Genomic DNA, 21,372 nt, shown 5'->3' on the forward strand with positions numbered 1-21,372 from the left:
TGTATAAAACTCAAAAATCGTGAGCTACTCTTCTGTTAAAAACCACTTTTAACCACATAACACCTTCTGATAGATTATAGCATATTCATAGCCAAAAAAATGCGAAATGACTGTGTAATCTTTCTGGTAGCATGTTCATTGTCCCAAGGACTTCGATTTTATTGATCAGCATTTGTTCACATGTTTAGGCGTAGCATAACAAGACTACATTTATAGGCTTGTAGGAGAAAAAAAAAATAAAACAAATCAGATGAATTTTTTACTGTGAACACAATATTATACACGTTTTTAAATAAATCCTTTAAAAAAAGACAAAGTCTTTCCTCTCGAAATAACTAACAAAAATGTATACAAAAAAGTATTTAATAAAATTCTACTTGTCATATAAATACATCATACCTAAATATAACTATTTCACAGATTTTTCAAATAACGCACGTTTTACAAACGTGCATTAAAATTAATTAAAAAACGGGCACCAAACATATTTGATTCGTTAATGTTTATCTGTATTTTGGAAAGAAAGCAGTATGATACTAGTTATTACAGATTCCCAAACGGTAAGAGAGAATTGGTGTGTTGACGTCGTGGATCGCGTGGTCGTCGTGGAATAATCACGTCGATTATTCGTGGATCATGTATTTAGATATAATTAATATAATAATTCTGTCATTCCAAGGAAAAAATGTATATATATATATATATATATATATATATATATATATATATATATATATTACATGACTTTCACAATGCTCTCCCAGATTAGATTTCGATGTAGATTTTTGCATATTCTATCGTCTACTTCACAAACTCCTGACTGTCTTCTTATCGTTATTAAGAATAATTTTATTAGTGAATTTTATATTCTGAAAGTTTTGTTAACGAATTCGTTGGATTTTTAAATGCACACAATAAAAGCTCACAATAGATCGCAGTGTGGCAACTGCTCTTTCAGGCAAAACACCCTACCTGCTAAGCACCTATCGGTTAGTCCATAGATGCTTAAGAGATTTAACGTAGGAAATAATGCGTCTTTTATTTTTGAGGTGTATTATATATTATATCATAATGACGTATTTTCGCCTCCAGTTACTGAAATCCTATGACATATTGGAGTTGTCGAGGGATTTGTCATAAAATTCGTAAGATTCTACTATGCTACATCATCCAGCCTTCTGCGTCCAAAGTTGAGTATATGCCTCTCCTAATTACTTCAGTAACTTTAATTTGTACTTCCTCTTTAAGCTAGTGTTTTTTTAATTCTCATATCGGAAACTAGTGTCTTTCGTTTCTCTTGTAAGTTGATGCGATCTATTTGTGCATAGCACTGATATGTGCTATATAAAAACACTTGTTTTTCGTTGTGTTGAATATCCAACTTACCACATTGTTGCCACGTATCGAATTGTTGTTACTAAGCATTTAAATGGAAAATTTGGGCACATAGTATATCGAAAACAAAAGCAGACGAACCATTATTTGTATAACTACTCATATCACTACCCTAAACAAAAGATACTAGTCATAAAACATTAAGAGATCGTGCTATCTGAGCATGTAAATCGGAATATTTATGGGAAGAATTGACACTTGTAGAAAAAGAGTTTTGACAGAACGGATTTGCTCCAAGGAACAACAAAAGATATATATGCTCAAAAAGAGCCAACGGCAATATAGACCAGCAAAAAGAATCAAAAGTAAAGTTGTCCTACTGTATTAAAGGAAAATAGTTGTTAAACACAATAAAAACAGCTAAAATCGAATACATCGGTAACATCACGAGGAACAACGAAAAATATAGGTTGCTGCAATTAATTCTACAAGGAAAAGTAGAAAGAAAACGTGGCCGCGATTTCATGTGCGAAAGTTACCTCTGTCTGTAGTGTCTGTCGCATCGGTGTGAACCAAGTCTCATTACTGTGTTAAAATCCCGCCAAATGTGAAGCACGCAATGTGATTAGGTTTTTAAATGTAAAGGTTTAATTCACGTAGAATTTATGTCTAGAGCTGAAAAAATAAATTCAGAAGCCTATTGCGAAACCCTTCAAAGACTAAAACGTGCAATACAGAATAAACGAGGTAGCATGTTGTCGACGAAGGTGTGCCTGATTCACGACAATGCTCATCCCCATGCATCGGCAAGAACTCAGCGAGGACTTCAACGTCTAGAATGGGAAATTTGCGAGCACCCTCGCTTCAGCACATACCTCAAGCCGTCAGATTATCATCTGTTCCCTAAACTGAAGGAATTCCTGGGTGGAAAGAAGTTTGGATACGACGAACAACTCAAAGATAAAGTGATATCCTGGCTTATGCATTTGGCGGTAGAAGCCTACAACACTCACATCGTAAAATTGATTCCACGATATAATAAATGCATTGACAACCAAGGCAACTACATTGAAAAATAGCCTAAGGTACTGTGACTTTGTACATAAAATTTTGTGTTGACATCTTCTGTGTTTAATTTTTTATGCCAAAAATGCCTTTACCTTCTGAACAAGCTTAGTACATATTAAGGCATTTGTGAAGGTCGCAAATCACACTAGAAATTTTAGATAGAAACGTGTCGTTGATCTTTACACGAATCTCGTTTATAAAGCGAGTATCTCTACACTATTCGGTCAATCCCGACATTTATGCAAGACTAATAATTAAGGATAAAAATCAAAATCAAAAACGTTTGGTTCCCTTTGCTAAGATTGGTTTTCCAAAAAAAGAAAAAAAAATTAATCCACACGTTACGATTCACTGGACTACAATGCAACTCATTTTTGTAGTGCCGCAAAATACTATATTTGCCCTGTATTTGTTTCCTAAAAAGTTACAATTGATATCACAAATTCGAAAAATTAACAAACAATATAAGTTAAGGACGAAAAATTACAATGGCAAATTTGTGATATCAAGTGTTCAACTGATGATAGCGTTTTATTTCACTTTTCAGTCTCTTTAATCTTCGAAAGTTTTTTCCTCTGTCTTTTCCGCGTCGGACGATAGAGCTTTGACTAAATCGTCTACACAATTTTTTGGAATGAGTGTACCTGTAATATAAGACAGCATATATTAGTATTACTTTCAAAATTTTCAGCTACATATTTTATACCATAGAAAAGGTGAGAGGGGAACCTTAACAGAGAGAAATAATTCAGAGCATTCTATAAGAGAGTTAACATCAAACAGAAAATAATTCATGGCAACAACAAGCCTATGCAGAAGTCAGAAATGTATTGTTAAAACATATTATTTATAACTGTAATACACAAATATTTATGTTACTTATCATTTCATAACCTTTTCCACTAATAATAATAAGAGAAATAAAATTTTCTAAGATAAATATTTATTTTAAATCGTTTACACAAAATGCTGGGTTAAATAAACAATTCAAAAATTAACTAATTGCATTTTTATAATATATGCAACGAGGTATCTCAAATTAAAAAAAAAAACATAAATTTTCATTGATTAGAACCAAAGATATTGTGACTTTTATAAATTTGGAGTTATGAATTCCGTGAACATGGATGGGGGCTATGGTTCTGGAGTTTCAAAATCAATTTTGTGACCTGTATGAAGATGGTGTTGAACTAGAGCTGAAATTGAGTCGGAATTGCGAACAGAAATGGAATGTTCATAAATCCTATTTTGGATTCTATGATTTGTTTGGCCTATATAGGATCGGGGGCAGTCTGCAGACCTTGTGCAGATTGTACAATTGATTTCTGAGTTTTGGCGCAATGGTATCTTTTAATCAGCACGAAAAAAAGCTACCTCTCCGCAAAGTTTCAGCCAATTGAACTGAAACCACTTTTACATAAGAAAAGAGCCAGGTTCCTTTATAACACAGACCAACGGGTTGATGTTAAAAAATATCAAAACGCAGAAAACCTTTAAAAAATTTAGTTACAAGTACATAGCTGAGTATGGCTTTAAAGAAGATTAAAATATTATTAATCAATATTTAATAGGAACCACATTACGTGTAAATAACTGACTTACGCAAAGACTAAGATATGCTGGATCTTGTACCGCCAGTAATATAAAAATTTTCATATTTTCCAATTTATTCATGCATACGACCCTTATTAATGTGGCCTAAGACGAAATTTACACCCGTTTATAACCATCCATAAGAGAAGATAAATATTTTTTAAACTTACCCACAATTTTAATGTCATCTTTGGTCCGTAAACGTATAACTTGCATCTTATTCTGCGAGCCTGTTTTGCTCGCCAAAACTCCTTCGACTCTACTCCATACCGACAATACCGAACCAGACACTACGTTGTAGGTTCTTCGTCTCAGTCCGACTTCACAATCGTGGCCTACCGAGACGTTCCGGCAATTACCTCTCCAGTATGCATGAGAACAAGTATTTACAGAAGCGTCGTATTGTTGAGACCAGGATTTTTCTGATTCACCAGATTCCACCTTAAAATAAAAACAAAAAAAATATATACAATATGCGCTAAAGGGAGCTCAATACTCGCAAAAAACAACCTTTTTCTAACGGTTTTTTTTTTCTGTTAGTTTAAGGTTTGAAACTAACATTATGTTATGTAAAATTCAATAACAAAACTTTTATGTCTGATACAAAATTGTTTTAAAACCAATAGTGCTCCCACAAAGTTAATCCCACATTTTACAACTCACGCATAGTAAAATTACCATTTGTAGTGATATTTTAAAGCGATTTATGCAAAAAAACTGCGTTTATATGCTTCACACCCAACTTAGAATAGATAATGCCTGGACTATCGCGTCTAGAATCAATGCTACTAATGTAAATAATATTATGTGTGAAAGTTAATGACTAGAGCTGGTGTCATGTGAAGCATGGTTACGACTTCAAATGATTAATTTAGCATACATACTGTTTTGTCATCATCAGTTATCAGTAATTCATCAAATTACAAACAAACTGTGAAAAATTTAATAAGTTGATATGCAATTGGAAATTTACTACCAAAATAAATTGTAAATAATAGAGAACGACGAAAATTCTCTAAATGTCCAAATAATTTTGATTTGCAAATGCCAAGGACGTTCTTAAAATTTTCAAGTATGAGCGGCTTCTTCAGCAAGCAGCGTTCTATTGAGGTTAGTACAATGTATAATAAAAATAGTCAGAAAATAAATTTAATAAAAAACTTACTTTTTTGTATTTTTTCTCTAGTTCGGCTAAACTCTCCTGTCTGAATTGCAACCCTGTATTCGGCCTGTACACGGAAAACATCATATCTTTCTTGCTTTCCTTTTTACCTTCCTTTTTGCCTTTGTTGCCTCCTCCACCGCCGCCAGTATCCACAGCAACGGCTAAGATGGCGGTCGTTTTACCATTGCGGATTTGATGTGATATCCAGAAACCTACAAGAGTAAAATATATAATTCATGGAGGAACTTTTCTATTATTGTAGTTGCATTAATTTTCATTTAATATAATCTCTCAAATACAAACCTTCATGTTCTCCAATAAGTTCTGAAAACTTTTCTAAGGCCTCTGGCCACGCCATGCCTCGTTCCACATGAACAGTATGAAGTTCTGTGGGAGCGATACCTGTCGCGTGTTTTCTTAGGAACGTCACCGTGCGAACTCGTTTCACTAGTTCTCCTCCAGCACCAAGATCCAGAATACCTTAAAAAATACCAATAATAACATTAGGTGTCATTAATTTTGTTCTTATAATTATTATATACAGACATAGAAGGGACTTTCGACAATGTAGACTTCGAATCATTGAAGTTTTCAATCGTGCGATGTCATGTTCCTGAGCCTGAGGTGGATCGGGTTTATGGTGGGACACAGACTTATCGTGGAGTGCGCGGGGCCAAAATCAATTAGGCCCATTGGAAAGGGATGTCCCCAAGGGGGATTCTTTCTCCGTACCTTTGAAGTACAGTGATGCATAACCTCTTCGGAGAAATAGAGAGGTATGGAGGCTATGCTCAGGCATATGCGGAAGAGCTTGCTGTGATCTTTATGGGAGGGAATCTAAAAACATTGCACAACTTGGTACAGGTAAGTCGTAATTACTTGAGACTCAGTCCAAGGAAGTCAGAGATCGTATTCTTTACGTGGAGGCGAAAATTTCAGTTGGTGCCGCTGATATTAGAGAGTCAAATAATCTCAGTGCAGATGTTTGAGAGATATTTGGGAGTAGTGATAGATAGTAAACTATCACGGAAACCACATGTGGTAAGAAGGACTATCAATGCCATAGCTTTCGAGAGCTTTCTGTATTGATAGAATAGAATAACGGTTTCCCTCTTAATGCGTTCTAATTAGGGCATTCTCGTATCTAATATTGTCTGAGTTTGCACGCAGCATCGCGTGGGCGTAGTGCCGCAGTTGATGTATGTATATTGGTAGCATGGTGATGTGGAGTAAAATGCGTGTGTTGCTCGGCTAAGTTCGGAACGAATCGGGTGCTACCATTTTCACTTCGCCTGTTCTCAAGGTCAGTTGAGTTCAAACAGTAACGTAGTCAGAGTCAAGTCACCACGGCGGCTGTACGTCTGGCTTGTGTTTCTATAGTATTGTTTTGTTAGTAATGTTTTTTGACATTTTTTATCGTTAAAATGGCAAGTCAAATCCTCCCAAGAAGGTCCAAAATGAAAGAAAACCTACGATTTATCTTTTATGTAGTTTCATTGGAAGTCCCCCCAACCGGAGACAAATTTCTAGATCTGCCACTGAGGTAAACTATTACTTACCTAGATCGAATCTTCCGGATCTTTTTGCTGATGTGATGATAGCAGCAAGAGTATCAGTAAAATATCTACAATACAAATTAAATAATCGTTAAAATTATAAAACGGAAAAAGATTTATAAATAATATAGTATGTACAAGTGGATCTATAAACTGGTTTAATTTTACGCGAACACTCAAAAGTATTACAAAATGCACTCACTTGAATAGCCTATTCTGCAATTCTACGGGCATACCCAAAATACGATTAAGGAACTTGGACATATTATTATAATCCTTATCTAAGGACAGCACTCCCGGCATATTTTCGCTATTTACAATCATCCCCACGCCGATCAACGCAGCGGCGATGTCTTTGAAGAAGTCGCCCTTGTAGTCTCGTGGGGGCGGGACTACTGGCTGTTCATAACCCATTACGGCCTTCATGGTCGCTTCGAGCGCGGAACGACCGTACTTGTTGTCGATGTTGAACTGACTGAGATCACGCGTTTCGGTCGCTCGACGGTCACCGTGGGTCAGAGCACCTAAACTTTCTAACCTAAAAAATAACAAGAATGAAAGTTAGATAGTGATTACATTAACATTGCCATTTATTAATATTAATGCAGCATAATACTAAACTCCTGTTCAATCTTATCACAGTAAACGTTTAAGCTTAATTAGATAGAATTTATTCTATATTTGCAAGCCGAAATTGAACTCCTACATAGAATATTTCCTTCACAACTCTGAATCATTTTAAATATAGTCATCGAAAAAAAAAGTGTAAAGTTCTAGTTTTAGAAATTTATTGAAACAACCATGTACTACTTATTAGAACATTGTATAAGATAGACATAATTAATGTTAATATGATACAAACAAACATAATAAAACGGGTTGTGGCATACAAAAATTTCTATTTTTTAAAATAACCAAAAAATACAAATAAATTACAAAAATAATACAACTGTTAATCGACAACGAAAATTTACAGTTTAAACATCTCTGAATGGCATGACTGAAATTCTTGATTCTAATCTAGATAATTTCTTACGTTAACACATTTTGCACGATTTTGATATGCTTAAGCTGTGAAAATATTTAAAACAGAAAACCCACGGGCAAATAAGGTTTAACTTTAAATGACCTTGTTTAAGAGTTTTATTACATGGCTGACAAATATATGAGGAAGTGAAAGGAAAAGTGGTGTAAGTCACTTTTTTTATACAATAGAGATAAGTGCATATTCAAATCTATCAGAAGCAACAGTGGTGTAAGTCATATCTCTTCTATTTGCTCACAGATAGCAGCACAAACTTGACAGTCAAACAAAATCTCTGTAGTAGTCGGGGGAGCAGTGGTGCAAGTCAGACATACACCACTATTCCTTCATTCCTAAGGTAGTTATTTAGTATTTTGCGGTTGTGATTTTTCAATAAAATGGATGACGACAGTTTAAGTAATGTGAGTTATGAGCCTAGTATTTTCGCTTACTCAGGAGATGAGTGGGTACCTTCTGATTTTCAACAAGAAAGTACTGGTAAGTTAAACTTGTGTATTATATTTTTTTGTATAAAATCAAAACTAACCTCAAAATGTTAAATTCTCTACACTAACAATAAATAAACTCCTATAAATAGTACAACGTTTTTGAGTGTTTCCTGTGATATTTATCGCCGTACATTCAATAATGAGTACAACCTTCATTTTCATTTACCACAAAAATAACAGATGATAATGAGATAAAACAGATTGAAGTAGAGCACGAATTTCATCTTAGAAAGCTGCATTCAAGCTTGCACGTACTTCTATGAAAAATAATACAGAAAAGGTACAAACTGACGATTCTTACTATGCATTCACTTTTGACCTAGAGAAAGCCCTAGCTTTCCCAAAACTAACCACATCTATCGCATATTATAAACATAATATGTACATTTAAACTTGGGCTGCCATAAGCTATCATCTGGCTTAGGATACATGTATGGATGGGATGAAATAACAGCTTCGAGAGGATCTCAGGAAATCAGTGACTGTCACAAAGCGTCCGTTCGACTCGCGGAGATAAGAATACGGCCGAGGCAAGAAGGCCCTGCCTGTCGTAAGAGGCGACTAATGGGTAGGAATCGAGAGGTGAAGAGCCGTCGCCTGAGGTGTCGGGTTTGTAGAAACGCACACGGTCGCTTAGACGACACGGTCACCGGTCTACATTCCTAGTATCCGAGACGAGACTCTCGTGGGACCACTCTACTCTCATTCCAAAAGAGCCTGGCGAGGTTGAACGAGCTGGGCCCGTACATACCTCTCCTGGCCTAGTGTCAGGCGTGGTGTGGGTGCCCCGGCACGTACCCGTCGGGAGATCCAAGAGTGGTAGAGGAGAGATCCTCGGCGGCGACCTGTCTACGTGCGAGGTGGAAATTCCTCTGCCTGCTTCGCCTATCCGCCCGTGGGTGGGATAACATGTAGGTGAGGTAATTGCAACACAGGTACTACGGGGAAGGTGGAGCTCATGAAACGTTTCTTGTATACGTGGCATGACACCTTCACTTTGGTGTTGGACTCGTAGGGGCAGTGGATTCACTAACGGTCTTATAGCCGACAGGCCAGGTGGACCAGGGTCCTGCCAAATTTTATTTGGAGGGCACAAAGCATAGCAAGTTGTCACAAAGCACATAGAATTACGTGCAGCAAATTCAAAACATGTTGTATTGTGCAGTGACAACTGCACCGGCCAAAAGAGAAACTGGAATTTTGCCTTGACCTTGATACAGTTAGTTTAAAGTAAAAATAATAGTATCGAAATAGTTGATCACAAGTTTATGGTAAGCGGACACACTTACTTACCAAACGACTCAGACTTTGGTTCAATTAAAACTCACTCTAAAAGTAAACAGATTTATGTGCCTGAAGATTGGTTTTCAGGCATAGTTCGGCGTAGAAAGAAGAAAGTTTTCATTTTCACAAAAATGCTTAGAGAAGACTTTAAAGATCTTACACAACTCACCAAATCAATTACAAAAAGAAAAACCAATACGGATAACCAATCAGTGTCATGGTTAAAAATGCAGTGGATTAGAGTCAAAAAAGATGAACCATTTTCACTGTTCTATAAAGAAACACTAAATGAAGATTTTTACTTTTCACAAATTAATATCTTTCAAAGCAAGCAGAAGGGAAGACCAACATTGTTGAAAAATCTTCAACTGGATTGACTGTACATAGCAACTCCAACAGTCATGTCAGCCAAAAAACGGGATATGTGTGATTTACTACCATACATCCCTCCAGTCCTCCATTCTTATTTTAGAAATCTTATATCATCTGATGAAGTCAATGACCAAGCTGGACCACTTCCTGATGTAGAAGAAAATAATGACTAATAAACTAGTGAATTTATTTTTGATTTTCTAATGTAAAAACAATAAACATATTTTGCTTTCTGTACATTCTCTTTAAACTCTTAAAGGAAAAGTGGTTTAAGTCATTTCACCCCTTAAAAACTACCCTTAACATAGTTTTATTTGTACAAAAATGTTAGTAGAGTTGCATATGTTATTAATAAATACCACAAGCATGTTTATAAATGTTACATAGATTTAATTACAATATTTCTAATAAAACTTTTTGTATCTCAAAATGATGCTCAGATGACTTACATCACTTTTGCTTTCACCGCCTGATATGTATACGTTATAAACGAGACAAAAAGAACTCAATATGTTTGATATTACTTAAAACTTAGATGTCTATATTTGGTTTTAATTTCTTGTGTGACTAACCATCCAAAAGAAGGAATGCTATTACATAACCCATCTCAACTACGATTATTCTCGATGGCTCGTTATTAATAGAACAAGCTTACCTTTTCGCGACGATGGAGGCGAATCTTCGTTCTCCGGCAAGATCAGAAATAAGGAAAATGTATTCAGGAGCATTAACTTGATTACTCCTGTGAGTTCTTCCGAATTGCTGAATAGCCCTATCGGCCGACCAAGGTAATTCTAATGTGATGTGTACCCTTCGTCTTTGATTTTTAACTCGCCTGTCACTCTGAAGAGAAATACCTATTTAAAAAAATAAATATTGATATTAATCATAGAAAACTTTTTAACAATGAAAATACATGAAATCGATGTACAACCCTTTGACGACTGTCGGTATGCTGAGATGACCACCTTTACAAACATTTCTTTTAAACTTCCCAGCGGTTTTAGTATTAGTGTACACACACAGTATTATCAGTGTGTAAAATGGGTTGCCTATATTATCTTCCAAGAGTCTAAAGAGGTTAGAACCGATTTGATTGAATCACATTGACTGGATAACATAATAAGGGCCGGTTGTTCGAACGCTAATCAAAACTTGATTGTAATCAAATATTTAATTAAAATCAAATACGTCACATTTGAGGTTATGTTGACTGATTCATTTTATTCAATTTTATTATTTTGCGTTTTAATTTAAAATAAACCATAATTAATCTCTTTCTGGTGTTAATTTCATGTTTTTATTTACAAATCAATAATAATAAGCAATTTTTAATAATTTTGACAGCTGCTGTGACGTATTTGCTTGTAATTAAATATTTGATTACAATCAAGTTTTGATTAGCGTTCGAACAACCGGCCCTTAGTCAAGCAAATATTTGAAGCGGACGTTCGGTGTTGACAGAGCGACATATTTTAATTGTTTTCTTGTTTATTCAATTACTATTAATTACAAAAAATACGGGTAAGTGATATTTTTGAAGTCTGTTTCACACTAAGTACTGTTATTTGCATGAATAAATTTCAATTTTTTTGTAGATCACTGTCTTTTATGTGGTATTCTTGCACGACCACATGGCACTTCCTATATGAATTCTGTCAATATGCAAAATCAAAAGTGGAGCTTCAGGCATTTGGAAAATATGCCCCAAAACGAGGTTGACACCTTATTGGATGAAATTCCAAGTGACCAGGAGTCAATTGTCTCTGATATTGAAAGCGTCTTGGGAGATGAATTGGATGTTGATGAATTTCGACGACCAAATAATGAGGATGTCTTTGATATTGGAAATATGAACAACGTGTTTGAAGATCAAATTCACAATCAAGATGAAACAACCAATACTCCAGATCATCAAGAATCGAAATCGGATAGTGAAGACGATGTACCGCTGGCAGTACGGCTAGAAAAGCGAGATAACTATATTTTGGACCCAAAATGAAAGTTATATAACACAAACAAATCAATTTATTGAAACTACAGGCCCAAATATTTCAAATTCTGCAGAGAACCCCACTAACCGAGATACAGGCCCACCGATTCTAATCTCAGACGTTCAGAAGGCTATCGACCAAGCGAAACGAAGGAAGGCTTCTGGTCCTGACGAAATACCTACAGAATTGTTAAAACTATTAGATAATGAGAGTGTTGCGATTATCACATCCTTCTTTAATAAGATATACAGCAGCGGCAAATTACCAGACAACTGGTTAGAATCGATATTTATAACTATTTCCAAGAAAAAGAATGCCAGACAGTGTAGCGACTATCGACTTATCAGTTTAATGAGTCACACGCTCAAAATTTTTATGAAAATATTGCATTGTCGCATATATAAACTTTGTGAGGGGATAACTGGTGATGAGCAGTTTGGTTTCCGAAACGGTATGGGTACTCGAGAAGCTCTTTTTTGCATGCGAATACTCTTACAAAAGAGCATTGAGTTTAGGAAAAATATTTACGTATGTTTTATAGATTTCGAAAAAGCCTTTGATAGAGTACCATATACATTATTATTTCAATGCTTAGACTCAGTTGGTCTGGACACGTACCTATGACATTAGATTGCTTAAAAATCTTTACTACAATCAGGCCGCTTGTGTTAAGGTGGACCAAGAATTTTCAGCTAAAGTTTCTATTAAGCGTGGTGTCAGACAGGGATGTGTTATGTCACCGATGTTGTTTAATGCCTACACTGAACCAGTTTTTGAAATAGCGTTAAATAATCGCCGCGAAGGTGTTAAGATCGGTGGTGAAATTATTAACAACATCAGATACGCCTATGACACCGCAATAATGGCAGAGAGTCTAGAAGATCTTCAAACCCTGTTGAATGCTGTAAACAACGAATGCACTGAAAAGGGCTTAACAAGCAACGCAAAAAAAAAACAAAATGGGTGGTGGTCGGAAAAATTAATATCGAAGACTCAGTACTAAGATTAGATAACAAAATCCTGGAAAGGGTGGAACACTTTAGATATCTGGGTAGCTGGATTGACTGCAGGGTTGAAAGTGACGAGGAAATTTCGACCAGAATAGAACTTGCACGGAAAAACTTTATTAACTGGCGTTCTGTATTGTGCAGTAGAAGTCTGTCGTTGACCACACGTCTAAGAGTATTGAAGTGCTACGTCTGGTCCACTTTGTTCTATGGATGTGAAACCTGGACAACAAAAATAAAATTTTTTAACAAATTAGAAGCGTTTGAGTTGGTGTTACCGTCGCATGCTCAGAATCCCGTGGACAGCACACATATCTAACGAACGCGTGCTAGAGACCGTGCACAAAGAGCGAGCATTGATCAAAATCATCAAAATGAGAAAGGTCCAATACTTCGGTCATATAATGAGAGGACCTAAATATCGCTTGCTCCGGTTGATCATTCATGGTAAAATCGAAGGAAAACGTTGGGTCGGAAGAAAACAACTGTCCTGGCTGCTTAACATTAGACAATGGACAGGTCGAACGGTCGAGGAACTGTTTCATCTAGCTTCCGACCGAGAATCATTTCATCAGCTTGTCAATATGACGATAGCCAACGCTTGAATACAAGCACGGCACACAAAGAAGAAGAAGAAGAGAACCCCACAGATATGTTTTTGGAACTATTTCCTGAGGATATAATTCACCTAATTGTATTTCAAACCAATCTATATTACGTTCAAAAACACGGAGGACAAAATGGATTTACACCTACCACAGAAGACGAAATCCAAACATTTCTTGGAGTAAATTTATTAATGGGTATAAAGAAAATGCCCAGTTACAGAGATTATTGGTCGTCACGTGATGAATTACGAGACCCTTTCATTAGTTCGGCTATGTTACGTAACAGATTCGCTTGGTTACTATTCAATTTACATCTGGTTGATAATACAGTGCAGCCAAAAAAAACTGATCCCGGATTTGACAAACTTTACAAAGTGCGACCTCTACTCTATACGATTCTAAGGTCGAAGCAGTATCCGACAGTACATGCCCAATAAACCTATAAAACGTGGCTACTAGGTATGGGTTAAAGCAGATTCAAGCGGATTCATGTGCGAATTCCAGATATATACGGGTAAAGTGGGAAATTCCACCGAAAAAAACTTATAACGAGTCATACAGGATCTAACAAAGGTCTTGGTAAATAAACACCACAGAGTGTTCTTTGACAACTATTTCAACTTTATTGATCTCCAGAGATCTTTATTGTCGGACGGAATTTACGCAAGTGGAAGCGTTAAAAAAAAAGAAAGGATTTACCAGAGTTCAAAACTGAAAAACAAATGAATCGAGGAGATTCAGATTACCATATTTCAACAGATGGACTATCTGCGTTGAGATGGATGGATCGCAGAAGTGTGATTCTTTTAGCAAATCACCAAAATCCAGCAACAGACGAAGTTGTAAAGAGAAGACAAAAGACGCTACCCTGAATGGGGTTTCATGTCCACAAATGGTAGTGCTCTACAACTGGCATATGAGATATATTGACAAATTTGACATGCTGAAAAGTCTTTATGAGGTGAATCGTAAATCACACAAGTGGTGGCATAGAATATTTTTCTATTTTGTGTATGCTTGCGTCGTAAACGAATTAATTCTATTTCAACTTAGAAGCCAATCCAAAAGTATGTCTTTCAAAGAATTCCGGATCTCTGTGATTAGAGGCCTTATTGGAGCTCCAGAACAATCTAAAAGGGGGAAGACCATCAGCAGAAAAACCAGCGAGTAAATTCAAAAGGCATATTCCCTTGGAACTGCGCCATTCAAAGTCTTCTCATATGCCCCAAAGAACTAATTATTTGAGATGTGCCAACTGCAGCACGACAGCAAATGTTAGCAGAACACAGTGGAAATGTTCATCTTGCAATGTCGAACCTTGTCTCAAACACGACAAAAATTATTTTGCAACTTTTTATACAAAACAATAGGAAGAAAGGAGCCTGGTTTTTATTTCTCATTTAATTTATTGTTCCGCTATGTTCCCGCTGGTATCTTGAGAATACCACATCCTGCAGGATATACTTCAGGATCAGCATTGTTTATTTTGACTGAATTTGTTTTAAGGATATACCAAAGTAAATAAATTTCACAAAACCCTGTTTTTTAATTTAATAAAAATTGGGGTTCAAAAGGTTAATTAACTATTTTGCGTTTATTTGAATAATGGAAACCAAATCAATTGAAGAATCCAAAACAGAATATATGACTATTCTATTTTCGTTCGTAATTGTAATTGAGTCTCAGCCCTGGGCCAACATCATCTTCTTCGTCAGCTTTTCCATTATATATATATATATATATATATATATATATATATATATATATATATATATATATATATATATATATATATATATCAATTGCTATATTTTAATTTTCGAAAATGTTGAAAACACTATAAATTTAGTCACTTTCAAATCAAACCTAACATATACTACAGAAAAATCATTGGATTTAAAGCAGATATAACTTCAAGTGTAACACAACTAATATTTATATACCAATTTCAACTTTTGACATTACCTATATTAAAGAAAATGCAGAAATCAGACTATATATATACTGTATATATATAAAAAAAGTATATATACATATTTATCAAATGGATCTCCATTTCTTTAAATTAGTGAGTTAGTATATACACTCACCACTTGATGCAGCTTCTGAAATAATAGCCACATCCTTCTCGCCATCCATGAACCTTTGTTTTTCCGTCAAATTTAATGTTTCTAAAGGAACATCATTTTCTGACCTACTCTCGTACTGAATTCCGCCGTCTTCTGTCGACACCACTCGTCCTTTACGACCAGTCATCTCAGCGACATTTTCTGGGCCTCCCAGTTCGTCTATGAGCTGATCCAATGTATTAGGCGGCAGTTTTTCTCCCAACTTTTCGATAGCTGTCAGTAATTCTTCTTTCATGCTACAGGCGCGTTCGATGGCGTCCATCGGTGGGGCTACGGGCGGGAAACCGCTCCCGTTTGGTTTATTAGCTGTAAAAGTATCGCAAAAATTTAGCTCAGACAATCTAAATTTATATTAAAATATAAATTATCAAAGTAAAATTCACACCTCCCAATCAACAACAAAATACACTTTTTCAAATATCTTTTTCAAATTAATAAAACAGAAAAGATCTTAATGATCATTAAAACTAAACATAATACTAACCTTTATTGGTCTTCCTACTCAACATCAACGACAGTTTATCCTGTGCGGAAATCTTCTTTTTCGGAGGCTTTTTCTGTTTCTTTCCCTTTTTCTTTCTATTCCAAGGATCGTCATCGGAATCGCTGCCCGACTGGAATGGATTGAAATCACTACTGACGTTTGAATCGGAATGTTCTTCGGATATTTCACTTTCCACTTCCGACATTTCGAAATCGGAACCGTCGCTTTTAATCGATTCTTCGGTGTCTGACGTCGACCATTTGTTCCGTTTATTTGCTCGAGCTGCCGCTTGTCGAACTGTGTCAGAATTAAAACTGCGTTAGACTTTCACTATTATAAAGTACTTGACAAGAAGAACAAACAGACAGACAAACTTGACAGAAATATATGTTGTGTTGTTCAGTTAAAGACTACGAAAATGTTATTTACCAAATGAATTTGTAAAGTTGGTTACATACATGAAGTCAATGTGAAAAGTTCTTGTCGTAACCTATAGATGGCGCTGCTATAAATGATATTACTTTTTATCTTCTTCACAAAGTACAATGCCAAATTTTGATTGTATAAGGAACTTGCAGTATAACTTCGAGGCCGAACAACTATGTCGGGGCCTTTAAAGTAGCGAACTGAGCAATACCGTTTGATTTTGCAGTGAGAGAGAATCGAATCCACATGATTCGGCACCAAAGGCAGATACACTCATCTCTGTAAGCCTCTCAATTTTGCTTTGCTTTGTTACATTAGAAAAATGTATTGTGTAAACACGAAGACGAAATTTATGAGAATATCGAAAACTCGAAGAAATAACGAGAATCTTCTAATAAACGAAACCAACGTCGAACAAGTGGACAAATGTGCATATCTGGGAACAATGATTAACTCCACAAATGATTACATTCAGGAGATCAAAATCAGAATAGAAAAGGCTAGAGCAAATTTCAACAAAACTAATTGAAACTAAGAGTTAGGTTGGCGAGGTGCTATGTTTTTTCGACTTTATTTTATGGAATGGAATCTTGGACCTTGAATGTGACATCAATGAAAAAACTGGAATCATTCGAGCTGTGGGTGTATAGAAGAATTCTGAAAATATCGTGGAAAGAACACATCCCAAAGAGAAATACACCTTGCTTCAACTGATTATGCAGGGAAAGATCCAAGGAAAGAGAAGCATAGGGAAGCGTAGAATGTCATGGCTGCGCAACCTGAGAGAGTGGTACGAATGCACATCAAATGAACTTTTCAGAGCAGCCGTCTCAAAAGTCCGAATAGCTATGATGATTGCCGACCTCCGCCGAAGAAGAAGAAGATTCTGTAAACGGTTTAAAGCTTATAGATTGTTTATGATAGAATGAATACACTTGAGAAATTAATGATTCGCAGTATAATTGTAGGTGATGGACGATTAAAATCTGTAGGTAGCTGAAACGAAAGAGTGTGGCACATTTTACAGAAGAACTCAATAGAAGAAAGACCACAATAGTACAAAAACAAACAAAAAATAATGGGAAAACAGGTGACGAATGGTAAAGAACAGGCAAAAAAAGAATTGAAATCTAAGAAACATTGGACAAAGTATATCGAACTAACGAAAGAGTAGATTGATTAAAAACGAATTTTTGCAAAAAATAATAAACAACCTCATCCTTTCAGTACAAGGCCTTTCCTTAGTATTATTTATTTAAAATGTCTTATCTAGATTGGATATACTAATTAAAAATATTCACCTGGTTTACGTTTTCCTGAAGAACTATTCCCTTCATCGTTTCCGTTCGTAGCAGGAGCTTTTTTAGCAGGAGCGGGTTCCAAACCTAAAAGCTTATGGATACGATTCCGATCAGGCGCTGGAAAGTGTTTCTCTACCAACGTTTGGAATACACCTATAAAACAGATTAATAATGATTTCATAGTCTACAATAATAGTGCATAAATGCTACAAACCTTTGGCAGTAGAAACAAAATCGGTTAATTCTCCGTCATCTCTTTCTAACTGTTCCAAAGTTCTGGCTTCCCCTGTACTTTGTAAACCTATTACTACACATTTTCCCATTTTTATAGCTTCGTGTGCTACTGCTACAGCATGCGGTACCTAAAATTTACAAAAAATGTGAAACATTAAAAAAAACACAAACACACACACAAAGTTGGTATCTCTATGTCCTTAGTTTTTCGAAACCAAGATTTAAATTGATGTTGTCATAGGCATCTGAATGTCAAGAAATTGGTAAAGATAACTGAATATCAAACGAGTAGTCAAAAAAATTTCTCTTCGATGGCGAACTAGGTGAACTGATGTTAAGAATAACCTTTTATTTCGACAATACATGTATAGTTTGCCCTTGTTTCAATTCGAACTCCACCATTGTTCTACAAGTGTTCCAAGTTATTCAACTCTCATCAGGAACATTTGTGGTAGTTCAAACTGATATGAAATGCAATCTATTTGGGCATTATATACATACAAGATAACATGCCTGAGTACACTAGCAGCGACTTCTATACGAAGCAACAAGAGGTCAAGAGACTCCTCTTCAATCGCAAATTAGGTGAAATGCTAATCCAAGCTTGCTGGAAGCTATTGAACGATGTTAGGAACAATTTTTTAGTCTTTCGACAATGCATCTACAGCTACCCTAGCAAAATACCATCTTTTGCACTTTTTACGTAGGAAAAAGGCGCTAAAATGAAAGTAGACAACTATATGGCCGATATAGTAACATACCGTGTTTGTGTACGCTAGTAGCGACCTCTGTATGAAGCAAGAGGAAGTCAGGAGACTTCTTTCTTCATCGAAAATAAGTCTACAGACTTCTTGTTGCATCATATGGAGGTCACTATTAGCACACACAAACATGCTGTATTACTATAACGGCCATATAGACACAGCATTTCATTTCAATTCGGGCTACCCCAAGTTTCCTGGTGAGAGTCAAGAGAGGAGAAACACGTGTAGGAGAGTAGTGAAGCTTGAATTGAAAAGAACTGCAATCGTCTATTTTCAAAAAACTAAATAACAGTTATTAATTGCGAAAGGAAGTCGATAGTTGATCTATTCCTCCGAAAGTCATACTGAGATACTGACAATATAGTTTTGTTGTCGCACCAGCATTCTAAAGTTGCTAGCAAGCAAGACATAAGAGAAATAAGTTTCTTAAGGCAGTTAGTTATTCTTAGTGTAAGAATTTTTTCAGTATTATTTTCTGCTAAGGTAATTTCTTTATAATGTAACTTTTTTCCACTCTGTGTCATATGAATTCCGTAAGATTTTATATATCACGTTGGAAATTATGTCGTAAAATCTTTAAAGAAACACTTTGTGTTTTAAAATTTCGAACGAGAAAACGTATAATCTAAATGATTATTTATATAGGCGTGAGAATCGAGGTGTATTGGACTCGATCCCACTTAGGGGAGTAGTAGGGAGAGTAGATTCCCACTTCTACTTATCGTAGAATATTTCATTTGAATTTAATCATTCAATGATAGCAGATGATACGGCGGGGAAAGGGAGACTTTGGACGCTAGCATCGCATCGAGGAACATTCCTTTTTACTTTCGATGTATAAGTCGGGATGAGAGGTAAGGTCGAATTCTAATTTCGAGAGTGAAGACGCCTCACTTGCTTGAACACACCTTTGTCAATATAAGTGTTTTATGAGAAGTTTTTGTGTAAATTATGCTTTTCTCAATGATTTATCTTGTGTTATCAAAAAGATAAAACATATTGATCTGACATAGTGTCCCTCTTCAATGGTTTCCTATGGTAGCTTGAGTCTAAGCTTTGGTCTGGAACCTCTGGAAAGTAGCTCAATCAGTTCATCCATTTCTTCGCCATTGAACGGACTCGTATAGACTGAAATGAGCTGAAATTTTCTTAATATACCCTTTTAAAGTATTCCGTGACCAGTGAAGTGTCGGAAAAATCTATCAGTGTATCAAGGGTATATTTTTATTTTCTTGTATGTCTAGAAATTTAATAATAATCAAAATATACATAAAATGCTTACCTTAGCTGCTATACAAAGATATTTGAAAAACCGTTGATGCGATGACCAGAACTGTCCCCACATAGTTTTTCGCATTCGATTTTCGGCGTCGACTAGCTCAGCAGCTTCGTGAAACTTCTGCATGGCTTCTACCCACAACTTCACGCTCGCGTCGTATACTTTTTCGAAATCTTTGGAAAGGGGAACTTCTTCTATCTTAAAAGCTACACCATGGAAACTAAGTTGTCTCGCTAAAAATAATATATATGGTTACAACGCTGGAAGTCAAAGATTGACGTAAAATTGTATTTAATGTATAATAATTACCTATATACATTCCTCTTAACTTCATATCCATGGCTACTATTTCCATAGCTCCTACACCTCTCTTTTCAACTGCCGATATGAAATCTGCAAATTCTTTGAAAGGTGTACCTTCACCCCACAATCCTAATCTCACCATGTAGGCCATGTTTCTTGGTTCTGAGGCTCCGGTAGCTGACGCATAAATAACCCTCGCTTGGGGAAGCTTATTTTGTAGTTCGAGGACAGTCAGACCTTAAAAGAGAAAAAATAAATCTAACACAAATACTAAAAAGTTCCAGACGGAAAGAGTTTTAGTCAGAACAGTTTTCTATAATATATTCTGTATAGAAACAATAATTTCCTTTTAATTATGAGTGGGAGAAAATAAAGTATTCTGGTCCATTAAGATACAAGATGTAGATCGCATAATGAACGTATGATAATTGGACAAAAGGAATAATAAATACACAAATTTGTATTTTTTAAATATTTCAAATAAATCATCCCACAGATCCTACAACCCTTGTGCCAAGACACCAAATTATCTCAAACACTTGAATCTATAAAATCAGAATCCCCACAATGGTCTAGACTAGAACACCTCCTTTTATAAACACTTTCCTCTGTCAATTTAATAAGCAACAAACAAATAATATCATTTTTCGACAAGCTTTCAAGGATATTGTGAATACATCCCACTATGATAAGGTGTTTTATACCGATGCATCCCGAAACGCAGATGGAATTGGCTGTTCTGTCACTACAGTTGATATAGTATTAGGACAATACCGAATATCCCACGAATTTAGCGTGTTTTCAGAAGAGCTCTTCATTATTTCAAAAGCTCTCGAGTTCCCTTTTGACAATCATCAAAATGTAGCTCTGTGCACCGATTTCTTAACCGCAATTCATTCGTTAGAAAATATTTTCAATCAGCATCACCTAGTGCAAA

General features: G+C 35.7%; 1 protein-coding gene across 6 annotated transcripts in view; it reads right to left on the reverse strand.

The window, feature by feature from the left end:
- Positions 1 to 246: 246 nt before the first annotated feature.
- LOC140436560 (protein strawberry notch-like) overlaps positions 247 to 21,372 on the reverse strand; it is a 60,198-nt gene continuing 39,072 nt past the window's right edge. For all 6 annotated transcript variants that reach the window (XM_072525484.1, XM_072525481.1, XM_072525479.1 and 3 more), the window contains 13 exons: positions 20,442 to 20,672; positions 20,136 to 20,365; positions 18,070 to 18,217; positions 17,856 to 18,008; positions 16,129 to 16,425; positions 15,606 to 15,950; positions 10,562 to 10,763; positions 6,920 to 7,255; positions 6,721 to 6,785; positions 5,465 to 5,641; positions 5,162 to 5,373; positions 4,167 to 4,437; positions 247 to 3,047 (listed from right to left, as the gene is read on the reverse strand). In XM_072525484.1, coding sequence (XP_072381585.1) covers positions 2,956 to 3,047; positions 4,167 to 4,437; positions 5,162 to 5,373; positions 5,465 to 5,641; positions 6,721 to 6,785; positions 6,920 to 7,255; positions 10,562 to 10,763; positions 15,606 to 15,950; positions 16,129 to 16,425; positions 17,856 to 18,008; positions 18,070 to 18,217; positions 20,136 to 20,365; positions 20,442 to 20,672 — 2,759 coding nt within the window. In that variant the 3' untranslated portion in view covers positions 247 to 2,955. The remainder of the gene's footprint in view (positions 3,048 to 4,166; positions 4,438 to 5,161; positions 5,374 to 5,464; positions 5,642 to 6,720; positions 6,786 to 6,919; positions 7,256 to 10,561; positions 10,764 to 15,605; positions 15,951 to 16,128; positions 16,426 to 17,855; positions 18,009 to 18,069; positions 18,218 to 20,135; positions 20,366 to 20,441; positions 20,673 to 21,372) is intronic.

Source organism: Diabrotica undecimpunctata, chromosome 3, assembly GCF_040954645.1.
Source record: "Diabrotica undecimpunctata isolate CICGRU chromosome 3, icDiaUnde3, whole genome shotgun sequence".
Lineage (NCBI taxonomy): Eukaryota > Metazoa > Arthropoda > Insecta > Coleoptera > Chrysomelidae > Diabrotica > Diabrotica undecimpunctata.